Below are 20721 nucleotides of genomic sequence, written 5' to 3'. Positions count from 1 at the left end.
CATCATCAGCATCACCTCAGATCACTCCTACTAAGCAGGTCAGTCCAGACTTCCCCATCCCCAGGTGCAGATTCCCGCCATCCTTGAGAAATTCCATATGCATTCCCAAGGGCAGCTACAAGGGTGGCTTCTTTTCCTCAAGTGGTTCCTCTTATTTCAGGGGCTGCTGTCCCAGACTGATGAGATTATCAGCCCAGCCACCCTGTGAAGAGACCCCCGTTTCTGCCGCTTGTCCTCTCAGCCTCGTTCTCTTGTTACCCCCACCTAATGAGCTCAGGGGAGGACGGGGAGGTCAATGGATGGAGAGTTTTGTCTTTAGACTTTGCCACCACAGACTGGTACAATGCCAGCAGAGCCAGTGCCGCCACTTCAATCCATTTTACAATCTCACATTCCCTTCTGCCATTACTCATGAACAAGACCCCCAGATACCTGAGCTCCTCTGCTCAGGGCAGCCCCCCATCCCTCACCTGAAGAGACCGGGCTGGTGGTCTTTAAGTCACGACTCCCATCCTGCAGCACACCTTCACTGCCATTCCATTCATTTCTTACAGTGTTGTGTGGTGCTGCCCATCTCTACTGCGGTCAGCCAGCCAAGATCTGAAGCCCATCTCCAGATGACCACCCATTCATTACGGCCATCAGATTGTGGCCACTGCTGAGTTTACTTATGTCATATGAGGTGGCCTGTTAGTCACAGAGCAGGTGAAAGAGAGCAAGTGACATGTCTTAGTACTGCAGCTTGTCCATCCTAAATGAGAAGCGAGAAAATAATACAGAGAACAAGACAGCAGGATGAATGCTAGATGTGTTTTTATTTAGAAACAGCCGAAGTGTAATGAAGATCGGACATCTTTAGTGTCTCTCGTGGCTTCACTCCTCTTCACTCCACGCTTTATCTCTTGTTTTTCATGCAGACGAATAGATACTGATTTGCACAGATGATGTCATTCCAGCCACCTTGAGCTAAAAAGAAACACAAGAAGAGAGGTGAGGACAACACTGGAGGAGCAGCAACTCACAAACTCACTTTGAGATTTGAGGGACCGGAGAACGTCGCCATCCCACCCGCCAAGTACCGGAAAGTTGGACCAGGAACCGTCGTGCTGGTAGCGTGGTGGAGGACATCGGAAGGAACTTCTCAAGACCCAGCCGCCTGGTGTTACGCCGTCACCAGTGTCAGCAGGGATTGATGGCAAGGGGCCTCTTCAGCAGTGTGGGTGTCTGCATGACCAAAAACACCACTGGGGACCCCCACAGAGCTTCATGAAATGAGCAGCTGGATGACACAACTGAGTCTCCACATGCCGAAAACACGCAAAACACCACGCAGCACCTGATCAGCTCTCTAAGTGGGACCTGGGGGGTCTTAATCTGGGCTGGCTAAAATGTGTTGCCAAGCATTGTGGGCACTCGCAGGGTGGGTCAGCTCGCCCAGTTTTTAAATGAGCTACGTGTGACCCGTTGAATGACGGCTCGCTCGGTGCCAACTGAACTGGGGTCGGTCCGTCAATTTCTAACCCATTTAGTGCTGCAGAGCCCATCCCAGCTAGCACAGGGCACAAGGCCGGTGCAAACCCTGGGCATGGCGCCAGTCCATCACAGGGTATTAGACTGGGCTCTGTTTTATCAATGGCCGAGTTTGATTTCTTTTTTGACCTTTTCATTGATTGATTTCTTTCCCATCATTCCCTGGGGTGGTTAAAAGATGAACACCTTGTGAATGTTAGCAACTGCTCTAGCGGGCACCTGATTCTTCACCTCAGGAACAGACATGAGCATCGGGCACAATGGCAAGATAAGGCCCTTTGACAATCCTTCCCTTTGCAGTAAGAATATAAATTTATCTTGAAATGCGGCCATCGACAGTACAATAGAACAGCAAACACACGCAGTCGGCTTCCGCTGGCAACGTACAGACGCACACCCGACATCCCCTGAATATGGACGAGCAGACACAGCTGAAGGTCACTGCCACCAAGTGGGCTCTGAGCAGACCCTCAATCCAGGGCTTCATTCAGCTCCACCAGAGCCCACCTTGAATGCTGGACGTCATCGCGTTCATTAGACTCGTGTGTTGTTAGCGTGTTGAGCCGATTTGGCTTTGCTGACATTTGTGACTCACGTGAAGATCGGATCACATGGAGGACCTTGGAGTAGAACTGAGTGGAGTCGTGTAGGGTGGTCCAGAAAAGCAGTGCTGTGTTTCAGCGAGGGTCCCCTCTGGTGTGGCCTTGTCCTATGAGATTAGACCCTGATTCTCATGTCATGTTATGCCACCTTTGCTCTCCGGTTTTAACCTTTGCCCTGTTTTGCCCATTTGTCCCTCTCCTGATTGTGCCCCTTACGTCTTTGGTGCTGTCACTCATAGCACAATAGCAGTGAGGACCATCACTTGTAACATCCTGTTATCTCAATATCATCCACCCTCATAACCCTTTGTTTCCACAGTCAAAGCCGATTTTGGACCCATTGGCACACCATGTCATGAGTTCCCACGTGTTTTATGTTGATCTGCAGGTTCTCTAATGAAAAGCTTTCTGAAAATCCAAACACATGACCTCCCGTGCACCTCTCTGGCTGACTACTTTTTACTTTTTTTCCATAGAATTCCAGCTGAATGTCTTTGGGATGCAAGAAGAAAACACACAGAGGCTGTGACCAGGCTGCAATCTGCCATGCCAGTGTGCCCCCCATAAAATGTAATTCAGCCATCCAAACGTTATCAGGCCTGCTTGACGCCCATCCACACACATGGTGACCACCCCTGAGCGTGGAGCCAGTCCATCAGAGGGCACCAAATGCCACCATGCTGCCCGCTGAAGAATAGAACTTTTAAAAGGCCTCATGAGGTGAGCTCGGGGTCTCATTAATTCTTAATTTTTTTTTTATTGGTTGAGTATTTGATATTCAAAGGCTGATGATTTCTCTCTTATGTCCATGTTATGTCTTAAGTCCATCTTCATCTCTTTATTCTCATTTTATTATTTGTGACGCTCATCACTTCCTAACAAGCCCCCTGGTGGCCGCCCTCCTGCTCTGCCAGTCACAAGTCGATGCAGTGACAGATTTGTCTGATGTGCTCGGTGCTCCAGAGTGTGTTACACGGGGGTCTTTAGGACGGTCCCACATGTTGCTGTCTCACACACACACACACACACACACATTGCTCTTATTGTACGCTGTGCTCAAGTGAAGCACAAAAAGACCTGAGTGACCCCAGAGTGCCTCACAGCACCCCAGTCAAGTGCCAGGTTACCCCTGATGTGGCGTACCGTCTGAGCAACACTTTGAATTGAAATGACAGCGGCCACCATTTCAGTGGTCATCTTCATCAGCCTTAAAACAGAAAGCATGGCTTACCTTTATAGTTGGTGTGTAAGCAGTGCTCAATGCCACCGACGTTGTTGGGTTCACCCGGATTCCAGCTGGCAAAATCCCACTTGGACCCATCTGTCCAGAGCCACGATGAGGTCTGCAAAACACCAGCACTGCGGTAAGCAACGGGACCCTCACTGCAGCAGGATTGCACTCCTCTGCCATCTTAGAGCTTACAGCCCCCCAGGATCACAAAGATGAATGGACGGATGGGAGGGCAACTTACCTGCACACAGTTGGAGCCTCCGAGCCATGAGGTGGGGCCAGTGGCGTCCCTGCTCCTAATCAGGCTGCTGATGAACTGGTTGTCAGCTCTGCTGTGGACCGACGCCAGGTTTCCTCCAAGGCTGACACAGTAAAGCTACATGAGGAAGTCATAGAGAGGGTCTACGTTAGGCCAGCATGGCACACACATCAGGAAGAACACAACAAACACTGGGAGCTGTTGTGGCACCTGGCAGCCATTTTATTTTTGGAGATTTCGTAAGACCCCTGAGGCGGCAGCTCTCCTGCATGATTCTTGGAGTGCATTTTATTGAAGGCTTTCAGACAGCAGACTCTTAAAAGGACACTGCTGGTCTTAAACTGACCACTGGATAGTCCAGCTGTGTCACTGCCTGTCCTTTGTCACTTTAAAGTGAGATGCCACCCAACTTCAGACACGAGGTCTGCACAATTATGAAGCAGACAGTTTGGGCAGACTTGTGGACAATGAAATTTAATGTCAGTAAATGTAAAGAATTACACATAAGAAGTAAAAAGGTGAGGTTTAATTACACAATGAGGGTCTGAAAATTGAGAACCCACCTTAGGAGAAGGATTTAGGAGTTGTAGTGGACTGAACTGCCAGGTGGTGTTGAGATGCCATTAAGAAGGCTCACAGACTGTCAGATTATATAGCGCCTTGATGTGTGGAGTAAAAGTCACTGGAGGTTCTGGTCAGGCTTTATAACCCACTGGTGAGGCCTCATCTGAAGTCCTGGGTGCAGTTTGGGTCTCCATTAAGACATAACAGCACAAGAGAAGGTCCAGAGAAGAGCAACAGGGCTGATTACAGGGGGGCTGCAGGGGGTGAGTGATGAAGATTAAAAGAGCTGAGCCTTAAGGAGATGAAGAGGAGACCTGACTGACTGAAGTGTTTAGAATGATGAAGAGCGTCAGTGCAGTGGAGCGAGACGGTGACTTTAAAATGATGTCATCAAGAACACGAGGACACAGTTGGAAACACATCAAGGGTAAAAGTCACACAAAAGTTATGACGTCACACAGAGAGCCACAGACTTGTGTAATACGTGACCAAGTAGTGTGGTGGGCACGAGGTCTATAGGGACCCCCACACCATGACTTGATGTTATTTTGGTGGACTGGCGAGTTCTGATGGACTGAAGGTCTTGTCCTCGTCCACATTGATCTCACATTTTAACCTGCATGTCTTCTCTGAGCTTCCCTGACCTCTCGTCTTTCCTCTTCACTCCTGGTGGCTCCATTCATGGCAGCCCATTTCTTTGTGTCATTCCTTCTCATTTTTTTTGTTATGTCATCAAATTTCAATCAAAACATCAAAGTATTTTTGAGATTTTGGGGTATTTTTGTTTTTTTTTTTTATTTTAAGTTGGTGTTTTTGGCCCTAAATATGGACTTATCCAAATGCCCTGTCTTTGGGGGTACCTAATGCCCTCGATGTGCCATCCTGCCAATTGTCAGCTTTTTAACTAAATGACAAATATGTGAGGTTTTCACTTTATGTACACTATGTATGTATTCAGACTTTGTGATTTATTCAATGTGAATTTGGGGTCTTTTTTAGAATTGGGGTCCACTTCTTATCCTTTTTTTTCTGTTTAGCCCACTTGTTCTCAAACTCAGCCCTGGAGACCCTCTTGAGCTGCAGATTTCTGTTCAAACGTCTCTTCTCAATTGAATTCCAGTCCTAACTAAGTCAGCTGTCACTTCCCAGTTTCTTTGTTTTGGGGTCCATGTTGAAATGACAGAACTACAGTTGGTACATTTTGATTGGAATGTGCCCATCATTTCTGTATGTGACACGCTGATAATTCAGTGCTTTTTAAAAGATGTTTTTATAATTTTCATCATCGTTCTCATCTTGATATCGAATTTATTTCCCACTGAGCCTGTCGGGGGGGTCTGGCGCTAAAGCAGGTGCAGCCTTTCAGCATTCAGGATCGTCTGCCCGGGGGTCTGCTCTGCTCGCTGTTAACTGTCATTATTGGGATCAAACTAAGGGAGTAAATTAGCAGTGAAGGAAAGCTAAGCACTTCACGCCAACGCAAAAGCACCAAATGTCTCTGAAGTGTCAAATCCCACCGCTGGCTGCAGAATTAGGGGGGAGGCAGGCAGTGTGGCACAGCAGTTAAGACCTCAAACCCTGAGGCTGTGGGTTCAAATCCCACTACTGACCCTGTGTGACCTGAGCAGGTCACTTCACCTGCCTGTCCCTTTAACCAAACAAATGAAACCAATCGTCTCTCAGATGTTGTCAGTCACCTTGTGACTAAGTCAAGATGTCAGCTGCTCAGTAAATGAGATCAATAAGAGAAAATGAAGGAGAAAAAAACCTGCAGCCAGCAGGGCGCCCAGGACTGAGCCGGAGATCCACTGGTGTTGTGTTCACACTATGAACAGTCGCCTTATGAACGAGTTCTCAGGAACAGATACGGTTTGTGGAGCAGACAAAGTGCAGCCTGCAGCTACGGGCTTTACAGGTCGCCATCTTCTTCCTGCTCACTTCATGTCTTCTGCTCCCTTTGTTTGTCTTGTTTGTGTGTAAATGTGAATGTGTGAGTGAGGAGGGACAGAAATCTAAAAAGAGCAAGAGAGAGAATGAGAAAGCAAAAGAAGGACGATCCATAATGCAGTGCAAAGAAAGTGACCGAGGGGTGAAGGTACAGGAGAATAACAAAAAAATCAAAGGTGCCAACTGGCTGAGGGGGAAAAACACACGCGTGCCATGAAGGAGATCAACATGGAGCACAGAAAAGTCCTGGACTTGTTCACAAAGCACATATTAAGGCAGCAATGCCATTCTGTCACACCATTTCCCAGTGTCACTTACAGCCCTCAGGACGAGACATTACCTCAGCGTCAATCCAGGTCTTCTTGATTGGGAAGTACTGGTAACATTTGCCGGAGTAGCTCACCCATCCAGGCTCACAGGAATCAAGACTGTAGGACACATCTGAAAATCAGAGACCACCACTTAATGAAGGCCATTAGACTTTTTTAGAATTCAACACATTTGCAAGACCTTTTGACATGAGATGACTCTGTATGCTAATTTAAAATGGCTTCAACTGGCATAGCTCACATGATTGAATGACCAGAGTCGTCTTCAGTTCCTGTTTCATCAACACTGGACCACTGCTGGCATCACAAGAGGTCTGTGGAGGGTACAGGAGTGACGTACTGTTTGTCTGATAAAAAAAATGTATGTAGGAAGGAACTGTGTCTGTATACTCGTCTACTCCAACCCGGGCATCCTCCCAGAGAAGCTGTCCACAGCCTCATTAGTCCACTTCTGCACTGTCCTTATGTGTGGCTGAGCTGATTAAAGTTTCTGTGTATATGAGAGACTTGGTCAGTTTCTCAAAGGTCTTCATAGAATGTCATCCTAAGCCTCTGAGATAGTGACGGAGAAGGGCCCAGAGCTGCTCCTGCTCCAGTAGCACATTTCACCAGCTGCCTATATGTGGGAAACTCTGACCCTCATTTAGTGTCGTCAAGCTTTATCTGATTTGTACTTTTATTGTGTTATTACTTTAGTTATTATGTTTTCTGTGGAGATTACGCATTATTTGTATGTGATATCTGCCTTGTCTCCTACATGTGAAGCTTAAGGGTGCAGGGCCACCTAATCGTGCAGCTGGCATACTGGCCTCACCCAGCAAGTGCTTACGCTGAAGTGACAGTTCAGATGGTAACTTTGGATTGGCTGTGTTTGGATTTCCTGGCTTGTGACCTTCACATTCATTTATAAGGTACTGTGACTGGTTTGCTGGTTCTTGGATAGATAGAGAGAATAGGCAGGAAAGGCAAAATATGATAGATAGATAGATAGATAGATAGATAGATAGATAGATAGATAGATAGATAGATAGATTGTACCTTATTTTACTTTACTAATTCCAAGGGGAAGTTCCTTTCTCACTTGCCGTGTTTGTTAATTTCTCTTTTTAATTCTATTTGTTAATTTCTCTTCAAATATAAAGATACTTTGTTTTGGTTTGAATTTTGGACCAGAGGGCTTGTGTTTTTTTTTTTCTATCCTCCTATTCTAAGCTCTTCTCTTTCTTCTCTTTTCTTTCTCTCTCTCTTTTCTTGTGGATTTTTTTAGATTTTGAACCCTAGAAAATCTTTAGCCCCATTTAGGGCCTGTGTAAACCAAAAGCCTGCCATTTTAGTTTGGGGTCAGGCTGACAGGACTGAGGCCTTTTCTATGGGTAAAGGTCAGAGTTATGTTTTTGTTTGGCTTTTTATTGTTTTATTGAAACCGTGTTTTCTTTTTTGCCTCCTTTTTGTGATATTTAGGTGCCCAGATCACAACATTTAGAGGCCTGCATTGTTGGATATCAAATGACTTACCTGTAACTGTGCTGATGATGAAAGCAGCCAGCAGCAAACCGAGTGTTGCAGCCATTGTGCTCAGATTTCTATAAAAGAGAACACATAAGATGAGTCACTAAAGGTGCCAGCACGTGTAATGAAGACCAGGGGCCTTATAAAAGGGAGCTGCTCCACTCCTTGAAGACGAGAGTCGGGAGGAGAGGACAAAGACTGAGGAGGAGTGAAGGGAAAAGGACTGGCAAGAAGGCACTGAATGGTGATGGTACGGTGCTGCGACTTGTGTTGTGTAAGAAGGAAGCTGTAAATAAATGTGTGGTGTGTGGTAAACATGTCTCCTGCCTGTCTGTGTCTGGGTTGTCAGCGCCCTCTAGTGGCCACAATGTACTTGGTGAGTTTTTAAGCTTCTCCTCCGTGTCTGATGGCCTACAATGTAAAGTGCCAGTGCGGCAGGAGATTCTTTAACGTTTACAGAAGGCGAGTCGCTTTAGGACACAATGTCACGTGTCAAATGCATAATAGCAAGTTTGTGAAGACATCACTTGGACTTGAAAACCACTGAACTTATCCTTTAAGCGACGTCTTCATGAAGAATTGTCTGATTATTAGTTAAAGTCCTGAGTGTTGAGACCCGTTCATCTCTCTTTTATTTTTGACGTACAATTTTTGTTTTGTGTGTTGGTGATTCTGATACTTTTGGCTCTGAGCCTCACATCAAGTGTTCTTTTTTTGTGCCACATTGTGGCATTCTGGAACGTCAGGACATTTCCCGGTGAGCCGGTTGAGTTGTCATGCCAACCCTTTCAATTTTTTCATAAATGAATGCACATACATTTAATAAGTCCTTGAACAGATGGCCTGTCCTAAATATTACAACACCGCTTCACATGAAATCAAATCTAAACTGCACTTGACAATGGACAGCAGAGATAACAGAAAAGAGGAGCAGAGAGAGAGACGAGATTAAGTAATAAAAGGAGGACAGAGCAGACAACAAAGACCCAGTCGATGTTTGTAATCCTGCTGTCCTCGTAGAGCGGACTGGTGGCTCTGTGACTAAGGATCTGCGCTGCTATCAGGATGGTGGCCATCCTACTCCATTGGGCCCTTGAAGGAGGACCTTCACCTGACTGGCACTCCAGAGGTGCCATACGAGGGCTGACCCTGCACTCTGACCTGCAAAGGTCACACAAAAAGACGACTTCCTCTTGGGGTTCAATACAGTGAACCAAAAAATACACAGCAGCAGTTTGTAATCGCTCTCTGTGATTATTCTGCGTATTTCTTCAATGTTTTCATCAGTTTAGGGCTTCAGACTATGCAGAGCTCAGCTTTTAGAGTTTGTTTTAAATTATTTTCTGTCTCGGTGGGTCACCATTTTATTTTCCTGACAGGCAGACCCTCTCTGAGGAATTTTATGAAGTATTTGCTAAATGTTATGAGGACGCCTTTCCTGCTCATTAGCCATCGTGTTTTAATCCACTGTGCTTTTAAACATAAAGATAATAAAAGTGTAGAATGTTGGCGCTGCATTGACGTTCTGTATTTGAGGCCTTATGTCCCTATTGCTGTGTATTCAGTCGGCTCAAGCAGCGCGCAGTACGCCTTTTAAATACTTTGATTCATAAACTCAACCTCAACATCAAAATGGCCGTCTTACCCCTCACGTTGATCTTCTCCCTCCCTTTACCACCCCTTTCTTCCAAGTATACTGCCATCTAGTGAACGCAGCAGGAACACCACACCGATACTCCTTCCTTACATGACAAGAAGGTTTAGGTTCTTCATATGAGATCACGACAGAGAAAACTCAGATTTGTATTAGTACCACAGATTCTACAAAGCCTAACAAAGTAAAATAAAGGCTAAGTGTCTCCTTAAATACGCACTTTACTTGCCTTTTATTGGTGAAAAATCTCAACTGACTGCATCAGTCGCAATCACCCAGCAATGTCTGCTGCAGTCCTCAGCCTGGCCAAATACACGAGACGTTCTTGAGACATTGAAGACCTTCAGAACGTTTTAATCCCTTAAGCGACCGCCACAGACGCCACTCCAGCTGGCATTGTTGAACGTTCTTGTTAAGTTGACACAAACCTTTGCAAATGGGTCCGAGTATCGCCTGCGTTCTTATCAGATCGATATGTAAATTAAAAGAGCAGCAGCCTCAAGTGTTGCCCCCTGCTGGACGCCACTTTTAACATCTGCCAATTCTGTGAAGTTTCTCCTCACCATAACCCACTCCTGCCAGTGTTTGAGCTCATTTTTTTACCCAGCTATGCACTGCGCCCTGAATCCCTCACTTCTTCTTGTTTGATCACCAACCTTTCATGGGGTACTTTATTAAAAGCCTTCTGAAATTTACCATAAATAATAAACTTTGTCACCTCTCTGATCACATCCTTTAGTTGCTTACTTATAGAATTTCAGCATATTAGAGTAACGTGAACTTCCTCATCTGATGCCATGCCGACTGTCCCTAACACTTCCTTCATGTGTCTCTTGATCTTCTCCTTAATAATCCCCTCCATTAATTTTCCTGTGGAGTACGTTAAGCTCAATGACTCGGCTCGTCCAACCTTCATGATATTCAGCAGCCACTCGTCTTTAGGAATTACTCGAGTGTGCAGAGATTTTTAAAATATGTGTCAAGGGTTTCTATCTGCACTCACTGGCCTCCTTAAGCCTGATCTTGTCCTGGCGGTTTGTGCGATTTCAGCCTTTTTTTTTACAACGGCACACTTGATGTGTAATAAAAACAGCTGATTCCTTACCTGGGTCGCCCGACTGGTAGTGCTGTGGTGGATCTGCCTTCTCCGCTCTAACTGAGGTCCTTGGCTCTCTGGGGGCTTTTTATTGCTTCAAAGAGGTGTGGGGCTCATGACGTTGGTTTGCTTCTCACATGTGATGTGCCAACATGAACATCCTGGAGGAGGACTTCACTGCCGTTGAATCCTGAATGCTTTCCCAAGTGTTGTTTTGGGTTTTCAGTGGGCACAGCCACGCTCTTGTTAAACTTCAAAGTGTTTGTTTAATGTTCTCTCTTTGCATTTGGATATATTTTAATTAATTCTGCTTTGCATAGAGAAGTAATAAAAGAAGAAAATGTATTTCCATATCCTTCACCAGACCATCAGTAAATAATCTGAACAAATGGCACCTCTAGACATGGCACAGTTTGGGCACGGAGCCAGTCAGCAGGTTCACCAGATTGATCAAACACTCCTGATCTTATCTGCAGTCAGATATGACACGTAGCACTGAACGGGCTGCAGTTATTCATTTAAAAGAATTGTGTGAATAAGAAAGTGCACCCCCTGCATTCAGCACCTGCTGTCACCACATTTGACATGTGACACTCTTTAAGTGCCTTCACGCAGGAGGAGTCCACACAGCAGCTCTCCGACTCTTGGACTTTGTAGACCTTTCTGGTGTCTGTAGCCTGCTTGGAGTCAGTCATTCCAAACCTCTCCAGGTCTTTTCCTAAATATTCTTTTGTGACTTTGGACAATCGGCTGTCAATTCAGTGCTCTCAGTGTGACAGCTGGCCTTAGGGGCTGCACTGGTGTTTGGTGACCATCGTGAAATTCATGTCTGACTCAATGCCAAGGAGCAGCAAAGCAGGTCCATATCATAATACGCCATGTTGTGCAGATCCACTGGTGACTTGTCTGCTCTTCACTGGGATGTGGTGGGGAGATCAGAGTACCTGCAGGAGAACCCATGTAGACATGAGGAGAACAGACACACGCCTCAGTGACCAAGAATCTGCACAAGATTCAAAGCCAGGATGGAGGATCATCACTCCGTATGTCAATCTTAATTTAGTAAAAGGACTTTAGGAGGCCCAGGGGGGTTTATGGGGCAGCACTAACTCCTTGGCATCAATTCTGGGCCTCTGGGTGTTCTTCGCCAAGATGCTTCAGTTCAGACTTGACCAGGCTTGTCATCTCAGTATAAAGTTGGGTCCTTCCTGGTCTTTGTGTCCCATGGAGACTGAAATCACTTCAGGGGATGATTAAAACGAGGGCTGCACTGACATTTCCCAGCATTCCTGTTAACTCAATGATTGCCACATCCAGCCTTTCCAAGTTATTTGTCCGGTTTGGTCACCTTTATCTACTGAACTGATTTGAAATGAGGATCAGACTTCCACGTATTCACATGTGATTGATGACCACAGCACTTTTATGGGATTCTGCTTTCCTCTTCACCAACCATCACATCCTGTGCCCAGGAAATGTCACATCCTGACTTACTGTCACCATCTGTCACTGAGGCCTGAGCCATAAGCACGTCTTCTTCTGACAAACTGCACACTTTCATGACTGACAAACTCACGTTTGCTTGGAGAGGCTCTGGGGGTCTCTTTGTTTCACTTCTCCACTGCCACATCCAGAGGTGACATGTGACAGCTTCTTTAATTTGGGACACCACTTCACCAAATCCCACATGTCCATGTGTTTGATTGTCCTCAGCAAGAGGTCAATGCCTTTGAGTGTGCTGAGGCTTCACAAAGATGCAGTAACCAGTGACCATGTCTGTTCGAAGCCCTGTCATGATCCAATCTCAGTACTAGGCATGTCTGCTCAAACTTCGACTCATTATTTATTCATCGAGCTCCCGTTTGAAGTACATATGGCATCAACAGAGTTCAAAAACTTGACAGAATTCCAATTGAAATGAATGTTTGTAGATAATCAATACATGTTAAATGTTTGTGCCCAATAATACTTTGTGGCAAAAAATAAAATTATAAATGATGCATCTCAGCAGCAGCAGCAGAGTCTGCTGCTTCATCTACGGCACAAGAAGGCACATTTCAGCTATCTGAACTGAAAGTGTTGCTCGCTGAGCTAAGGCAAGATATAAAGAAAAGCGAGAAGGCTAATGAGAAAGCAACGGCAAAGGCACTTGAGAGACTGAAACAGGAATTAAAACAGGAAATCCAACAGGCAAATGAAAGGCTGCGCCAAGAGGTACAACTAGAACTTCGACAGGTGCTGGGTAAAATCGAAGAGCGCATTGAGAAAAACTCAGTTAAACTGAGCACGCTTGCTGATCGATTGGAGCATCTTAGTGAGACATTCACGAATCGGATCGAAATAGCCGAACATCTAGCTGCCTGTGCCGAGGAAAGAGCAGTAAATGTCAGTTCGGAATGTAAAAAACTCGGAGAAAAACTTGGAGACAGACTGGCTGCTTTAGAAGATGGGAATAGAAGGTATAATGTCAGAATTGAAGGCCTGCCGGAGAATCGAGAAAGTTTAAACCCGTGAAATTCGCAACTGAACTTTTTCTAAAATAATCGGGGCGACTTTAAAGCAGAATCTGAGATAGCAGCGGCTTACCGCGTACGCGGATCAAACACCGTCAGACCCCGACCAAGATCTTTTATAGTTCGTTTTGAACGATTATCATTTAAGTTAGAGGTGATGGAACTCCTCAGGAAAAAAAAGGAAGATATTATATATGAAGATTGCCACATTCGCGTCTTCCCTGACTTCTCTCCAGCAACAGCTATCAAACGCCGCCTTCTATAATATTAAACAGCGGCTACGGCAAGCCAATGTCAAATACGGCCTCCTGTATCCGCAAAACTGAAAGTGGAATGGCAGGGTCATTTCTATGTTTTCGCTAGCAAGGAGGAGGCAGAAAATGAGTTAAGAAAGCTGATCCCGGGACTATTCTGATACATAATTGTGAGTCATGGCGGTAAATGATAAAGCTAGGATTAATAATCTACTGTCTGATCTATTTGTTTTAAAATACGGGTTTTTATCAGCATATATTCTCATATTCTTATATTATTATTACTTACTTATTACTTATCATTACTTAGTATTACTAGGGCTAAATGTTTATGTTTTATTGTGCTTAATTACGTTTTCCTCCTCTTTTTTTTTTTTTTCTAATTATTTCATGTGTACCCTAAATGAGACTGTTCAATATCATACCCTTGGTTTGCTGTTATTGCTATTACTGCATTAAGACTTGTTATGCTTGTTTTGGACACATCTTTAACACCATCACCTGGGTTTATTATCTGGGGATATCATCTTAATGCACTAAAATTGATGAAGATTATATGTATATGTATGTATGTATATATATATATATATGTATATATGTATGTATATGTGTGTATATATATATATGTATATATATTAAGTGCAAAATTCTTTTTTTTTTTTTTTTTTTCCTCTTTTAAAGACTATATTGGTAACAGATATCTCTATCTTTTAACCTTAAAGCCCACTGCATGGGGGCTTGATGTGCTTTGGACGTGCTCTGTCTCTGGGTATGTCAGAGGACTGGGACTGCATGAAGTGGGTTTTAGCCTCACCTGGGGAGGCAAAAAGGGAGGGTGGGGGTTAAGGGGAAGAGAAAGAGAGCAGGCTTGATCTATATCTAATCTATCATCTCAATCTTTATAATTATAACTATCAACGTAATAATAAGCTGCATGGCAACAACTCTTGGGGTAATAGGAAATTAAGACCTAAACTATTTCACTTCCAGTTAAGACTATAATATGACACCAAAAACTCAGAATCAGTGTCTCCATGATGGGACAGTTAACTTCGTAAGCTGGAATGTTAAAGGCCTGAATCACGAATTAAAGAGAAAGAAAGTACTTTCTCACCTAACAGGTCTAAATGCTAAAATAGTATTTTTACAGGAAACCCACTTACTAAGTAAGGATCAGTTCCGCTGCAAAAGACTGGACTGGCCAAATGTTCCATTCTAGTTTTACAAAGAAAACTAGAGGGGTGGGAATTCTCATACATAGAACAGTACCATTTGTAGCATCAGATGTAGTATTGGATCCTGAAGGGAGATATGTGATGGTCATGGGAGACTTATCTAACTGTAAAATGATTTTGATAAATGTTTATGCACCTAATGTTGATGATAAGGAATTTATACAAAATTTATTTGCATCCATTCCCAATCTGAACACTCATAAACTTATAATGGCTGGGGACTTTAATTGTGTTCTAAATCCACTTTTAGATAAGACTTCCTCCACAGGGGAACGCAACTAACACCGCAAAGATAATTACAAAGTTTATAACTGATCACAACTTATCAGATCCCTGGAGGTTTTAAACCCAAATTCAAGAACATATTCTTTCTACTCACCAGTACATCATTGCTACTCAAGGATTGATTACTTCTTTATAGATAATAACTTCTTGCCTAAGATTAAATCTTGTAAATACGATGCTATTGTTATTTCAGACCATGCTCCGATGATCTTGGAGCTGAAATTACTAAGCCCCATACACTCACCCCAGATGGCGTCTCAATCCGCTTCTATTAGCTGACGAGAATTGTACTGAATTTATATCCAAACAAATTGAATTCTTTCTAGAGACAAATACATCCCCTGAGATCTCTGCAGGAATACTCTGGGAAACTCTTAAGGCCTTCTTAAGAGGACAGATTATCTCATATCTTTCCCACAGAAATAAATCCGAAGAAAGTAGCAGAGATAAAAAGCGAAATTACTAAAATAGATGAAGAACATGCCAGACTACCAAGCGAGACTCTACATAAGAGGAGGCAGGCTCTACATTCAGAATTAAACCTCTTGACAACTAAAGAAACCGAACAACTAATTTACAAATCCAGACATCATTATTATGAACATGGAGAGAAAGCTAATAAGCTTTTAGCGCAACAAATTCACAAGCAAGATGTAGCAACAATCTCGTAATTACTAACACGAATGGAGATAAAATCATCGAACACAAAAATATAATGTACACTTTTAGAGACTACTATAAATCCCTATATACTACTGAGTTTAAAGAAGACAATATACAATCTAATGCATTTCTGGATAAATTACAGATACCACAAATTGACGCTATTAGTGTGGAGGAGCTCGATAAACCTCTGTCATTATCAGAATTACTGGATGCTATAAAGTCACTCCAAGGTGGAAAAGCAGCAGGCCCTGATGGCTACCCTGCAGAGTTTTACAAGAAATTCTCCGCTCAGCTAGCTCCCTCCTATTAGCAACATTTACAGAAGCCAGAGATAACCAATCTCTTCCACAAACCTTTCGCCAAGCACTAATCACTGTCTTCCAAAACAAAATAAGGACTTATTACAATGTGCATCATACAGACCAATTTCACTTCTGAATAACGACGTTAAAATACTCTCTAAAATCATAGCTAGAAGGATGGAGAAAGTGCTCCCTCAGTAATATCACAAGACCAAACTGGATTTATTAGGGGCCGACACTTATCTTCAAATCTTCGACGCCTGTTTAATGTAATATACTCACCAACTAAATCAAACACCCCAGAAATATTATTATCATTGGATGCAGAAAAGCATTCGACATGATTGAATGGAAATACCTTTTACTATTTTGGAGAAGTTTGGGTTTGGCCCAACATTTGTGCATGGATTAAATTACTGTATACTAACCCAGAAGCTTCAGTTTGCATCAATAACATTTGCTCAGACTACTTTAAACTAGAACGTGGCACAAGACAAGGATGCCCTTTGTCACCACTGCTGTTTGCAATTGCCATTGAACCACTGGCAATACATTGTCGAAATACTGATCAGATAAAGGGGATTAGCAGAGAAGGACTGGAACAGAAAATCTCATTATATGCAGATGACATGGTACTGTATATATCGGACCCAGAAAATTCTGTGCCTGCAGTCTTAGCAGCACTCACAGAATTTCAAAAGCTCTCTGGTCTCAGAATTAATCTGAATAAAAGTGTACTCTTTCCGTGAATTCAAGCATATAATATTAGATTAGACACCCTTCCTTTTATCATTGCAGAACAGTTTAAATACCTCGGGTAAACATCACAAGTAAACATAAAGCTCTTTATCAACAAAATTTCGTCGTCTGCATGGAAAAAATTAAACAAGACTTGCATAGATGGTCAACCCTTCATCTCACACTAGCTGGAAGAATTAACACTGTTAAGATGAATATTCTTCCTAAGCTCCTTTTTATTTCAAAACATACCAATATACATTAATAAATCGTTTTTAAGCAATTAGATTCAACAATAACCTCATTTATTTGGAATTCTAAACATCCACGCATCAAAAGAGCGACCCTACAAAGACAAAAGGCAGAAGGCGGCATGGCTCTACCTAACTTCCAGTTTTATTACTGGGCGCAAATATACAGTCGATAAGAACCTGGACACAAATAGAAGAACATACACAGGCATGGACCGCAATAGAAGTAAAATCCTGCAGTACTTCTTTGTATTCCTTGCTTTGTGCTCCAATAAACACACGTTATCGGCAATACACTAATAACCCAATTGTGCTCCACTCACTTAGAATCTGGAACCAATGTAGAAAGCATTTTAAGACGGAGAAGCTTCTTTCTGTGGCACCCCTGCAAAAGAACCACCTCTTTCAACCCTCACAAACATATGCAGTTTTTAATATCTGGAAAAATTTGGAATTAACTTGCTTAGAGATCTTTATATAGACAACGTCTTTGCATCCTATGAACAATTACATTCCAAATTTAACATTCCAGCTACAAATTTCTTTCACTATCTTCAAATCAGGAACTTTGTTAAACAGAACCTTCCAGATTTTCCTCATCTTGCACCCTCATCCACGCTGGAAAAATTATTGCTCAATTTCAAGGAGTTAGACTCCATCTCTACAATATATAAAATCCTTTTACAATCCCTTCCTTTCAAAGATCCAAGAGGACACTGGGAAAATGACCTCTCAATTAATATATCAGAAAAGGAGTGGAAAGTAGCAATGCAGAGAATTCACTCAAGCTCCATATGCAAAGCATACAATTATACAACTCAAAATTATATATCGAGCACATCTGTCTCGACTAAAACTCTCCAAAATGTTTCCAGGGCATGATCCAACCTGTGAACGCTGCAAAAGCCCCAGCCTCACTAGGTCACATGTTCTGGGCCTGCTCCAAATTAACATTATTCTGGACAAAAATTTTTAATTACCTCTCAGACAGTCTTGGACTCACAATCCCTCCTAACCCATTAACAGCTGTGTTTGGGGTTCTTCCAGAGGGTCTTAAAGTGGAGAAAGACAAACAAATTGTGATTGCATTCACTACACTGTTGGCACGCAGACTTATTCTGATAAACTGGAAGAGCCCAAACTCTCCTCTTTAAGTCAGTGGGAAACTGATGTGTTATATTATTTAAAATTGGAAAAATCAAATACTCAGTTAGAGGATCTGTGCAGACTTTTTCAAAACATGGCAGGATCTAATCAGTAATATTTTGAAATGTTTATAAAGCACAGAGAATTTGTTGATTTAGGTATTTTTAAAAGCCTTAAATTTTACACCGTTTGGCTTGCTCTCTCTCTCAAGGGTGGGGATCGATCTGTTCTTAGCATAATTCTTTTTTTTTGTAAAAACTTGATTGCTATGTATTGATTGTAATAAAATTAATAAATAAAAAAAAAAAAAAAAATAAATGATGCATCATACAAACGCTGACTTGTTGAATGCATAATGCTGTAAAGAAGAGCTTTAGTAATACGGGTGACGACACATCTCTCACTATAATACTCTCCTAAATATCCATTCTTTGCCTTGTGCAACGTTTTCATGCAACACTGAACGCATATGTCATATAGTATACATCTGTATATAATTATTTTGGTCTTCATTACATACATACATGCATACATTAAAAAACATACATTATATACATGGACTCTGCTGAAAACAGTAGTGGTGCAGCGGTAGCGTTAGCGCTTCATAATAAGGCATACGTGGGTTCGGGTCCCACGCCCACCCACTGTGAATTATGACCCAAAAGAGTCCGTTTCTTTTTTTTTCATTAAACAGCAAATTCCAACGTGGAACGGGAGCGAGCCGGCGAGAACACTAGTAAAGATATATCAAATGGAAACGTGCATCTTGTTTTATGTCTATAACAAAAAAAATATTTGAGTAACGATTTCAACTGTTTTCGTAGTTGTTGATGGCGGGTTTAGTGGTTTAAATTTTTAAATATTAAATAAATAAGGTGGAATGTGTTCTTACTTTGAGTGTTTTCTACACGGTAAATGTCTTCGTAATTGGGATTACACCTCTATTACTGGAAGATTGCTTAGGAATGATACAGACTGGACAACTGTATGTTTTAGGAAATGTTTTATTACTGCGCTGTGCTGTGACTAAGACAACGTTTTACTGATCGCCTATCTGGACCTTGAAGATGTGTTCACGAGGCAGGGATGCTGCTGGTAAAAGCAAATGCATTTTCGACAGCAGATCCAGATGTGTTCATCCTGCTGCTTTTTGTTGCCTCAGTCTCAAGAGGATCTTTAATGCCGACCTTGATACTTAAAATGCTCACCTTGGAGTGTCTCGTGTGTGTCTGTGTGTCGGTGTGCCGGTGATGATCTGCGCCGTGTCTCTCAGTCTCTGATGTGCTCTGGATTGACACCTTTGAATGTTTGGTGCAGCAGAGCAAATTCAACCTGATCTACCACAGTGGGTTTGTGATCACCTTATTCAATGGAGGGGTTCATGGACGTCAAATGGCAATGAATAGAAGATGGAGTAATGGAAATACGTGAGCTGCCGTCCGCAATTACATCGTATTTTGATGACGATTTTGAGTGGGATGATTCCTGAACTGATCTCTTATACGATCCTTCCACAGTATCTCTCAAAATTATTTAGTTCAAACTGGTTATAAAGATTTAACTCCTGACCATTTTTTTATTATTGTTTATTTTGATGAGTCCTTAAGTCAGACCGAACTCGGCTAGCACTACGCTCAGAATTTGAGAAGCAACCATCTTAGTTAATTGAGCCACTGACGACGTCATTTCTTTATTTTTGTGCTCCACAAAATATTGTAAAGAATTAATAAATAAAATATTTTAATATTTGATCGAATAATAACAACTGTGATTTAAGGATTTCGCCTTTTCTTTCTCAAATGTGCTTATCTATATCATGGCAAAGTACAGGGATTAACCTTTATTTTCTGTCTACTTCATTTTAATTAAGTCAGACAAAAAAAAAACATTTAAGGCTATTAAATGTGATCTCAAGAAAAGATGAGGGTTAATTATAATACTAATAACAAGAGCGATTATAATGATACAGTGCAAAAGTAAATACTAATGGAAAGAGCCGGAATCCATGAGTGAGGCGCCTTATTTTGTTTAACTCTTGCTATCGTGATAGTACATTCTGCCTGTCAGCGTTAGTTATATAAAAATATAAATTTTTATTTATATTTTGTAGACATCAGACACTAGAAGTTGCTGACAACCCTTCTCTTCGTTGTCAGTCTTAGCAGCATAAAATAAAAGCAATAAGAGTTATAACAGACGTCATTGAAGTGGATCATGAGTTTGTGTAAAGTTAATGAAAATGGCCAGGAGGGGTCACTAGAGAGGTGAGTGTCAAGTGCTTTGACGCTTCGATTTGATTTCCGACACAATTGTTTCAAACGTTTTGATGCTTCATGAGGCTTCACTCCCCATCACTACTAAGCGGTGTGCTGTTTATACTGTGCATACTTTATGTAAATCTGGAAAATTCTAGCAGGTGGCAGCGCAAGATATCATCACGGTGAGAAAACGTCCGCTTTGCTGTGTTGTGAATTGCCTGAAACACCCGTTAAATTCCAAGGACACCTGACCGCCATATCTTTAAAAAGGATGTTTAATAATTACATCCATCAATCCAGGTACTGTATGTGTCCATTCCAGCTAGCATTGGGCACGACGCAGAAACAATCC

At 42.5% G+C, this 20721-nt stretch overlaps 1 protein-coding gene across 2 annotated transcripts; it reads right to left on the bottom strand.

Moving 5' to 3' along the window:
* Positions 1-796: 796 nt before the first annotated feature.
* Positions 797-11007, bottom strand: LOC120521940 (lectin-like). 2 transcript variants are annotated; one of them, XM_039743203.1, is made up of 6 exons: positions 10731-11007; positions 7978-8045; positions 6474-6574; positions 3605-3739; positions 3364-3475; positions 797-966 (listed from the first exon to the last, which is right to left on the bottom strand). In XM_039743203.1, exons 2-6 carry the CDS (start codon positions 8030-8032, stop codon positions 896-898), a joined length of 474 nt encoding a protein of 157 aa, XP_039599137.1. In that variant the 5' UTR covers positions 8033-8045; positions 10731-11007; the 3' UTR covers positions 797-895. The 2 variants fall into 2 exon arrangements, with proteins under 2 accessions (XP_039599137.1, XP_039599138.1); XM_039743204.1 differs by lacking the exon at positions 10731-11007 and having other exon boundaries at positions 7978-8457.
* Positions 11008-20721: the final 9714 nt, after the last annotated feature.

Source organism: Polypterus senegalus, unplaced genomic scaffold (genome assembly GCF_016835505.1).
Source record: "Polypterus senegalus isolate Bchr_013 unplaced genomic scaffold, ASM1683550v1 scaffold_3055, whole genome shotgun sequence".
NCBI classification, from domain to species: Eukaryota; Metazoa; Chordata; class Cladistia; order Polypteriformes; family Polypteridae; genus Polypterus; species Polypterus senegalus.
Note: the sequence above shows the minus strand (reverse complement) of the source record. Positions and strands in the feature narration are given on the sequence as shown.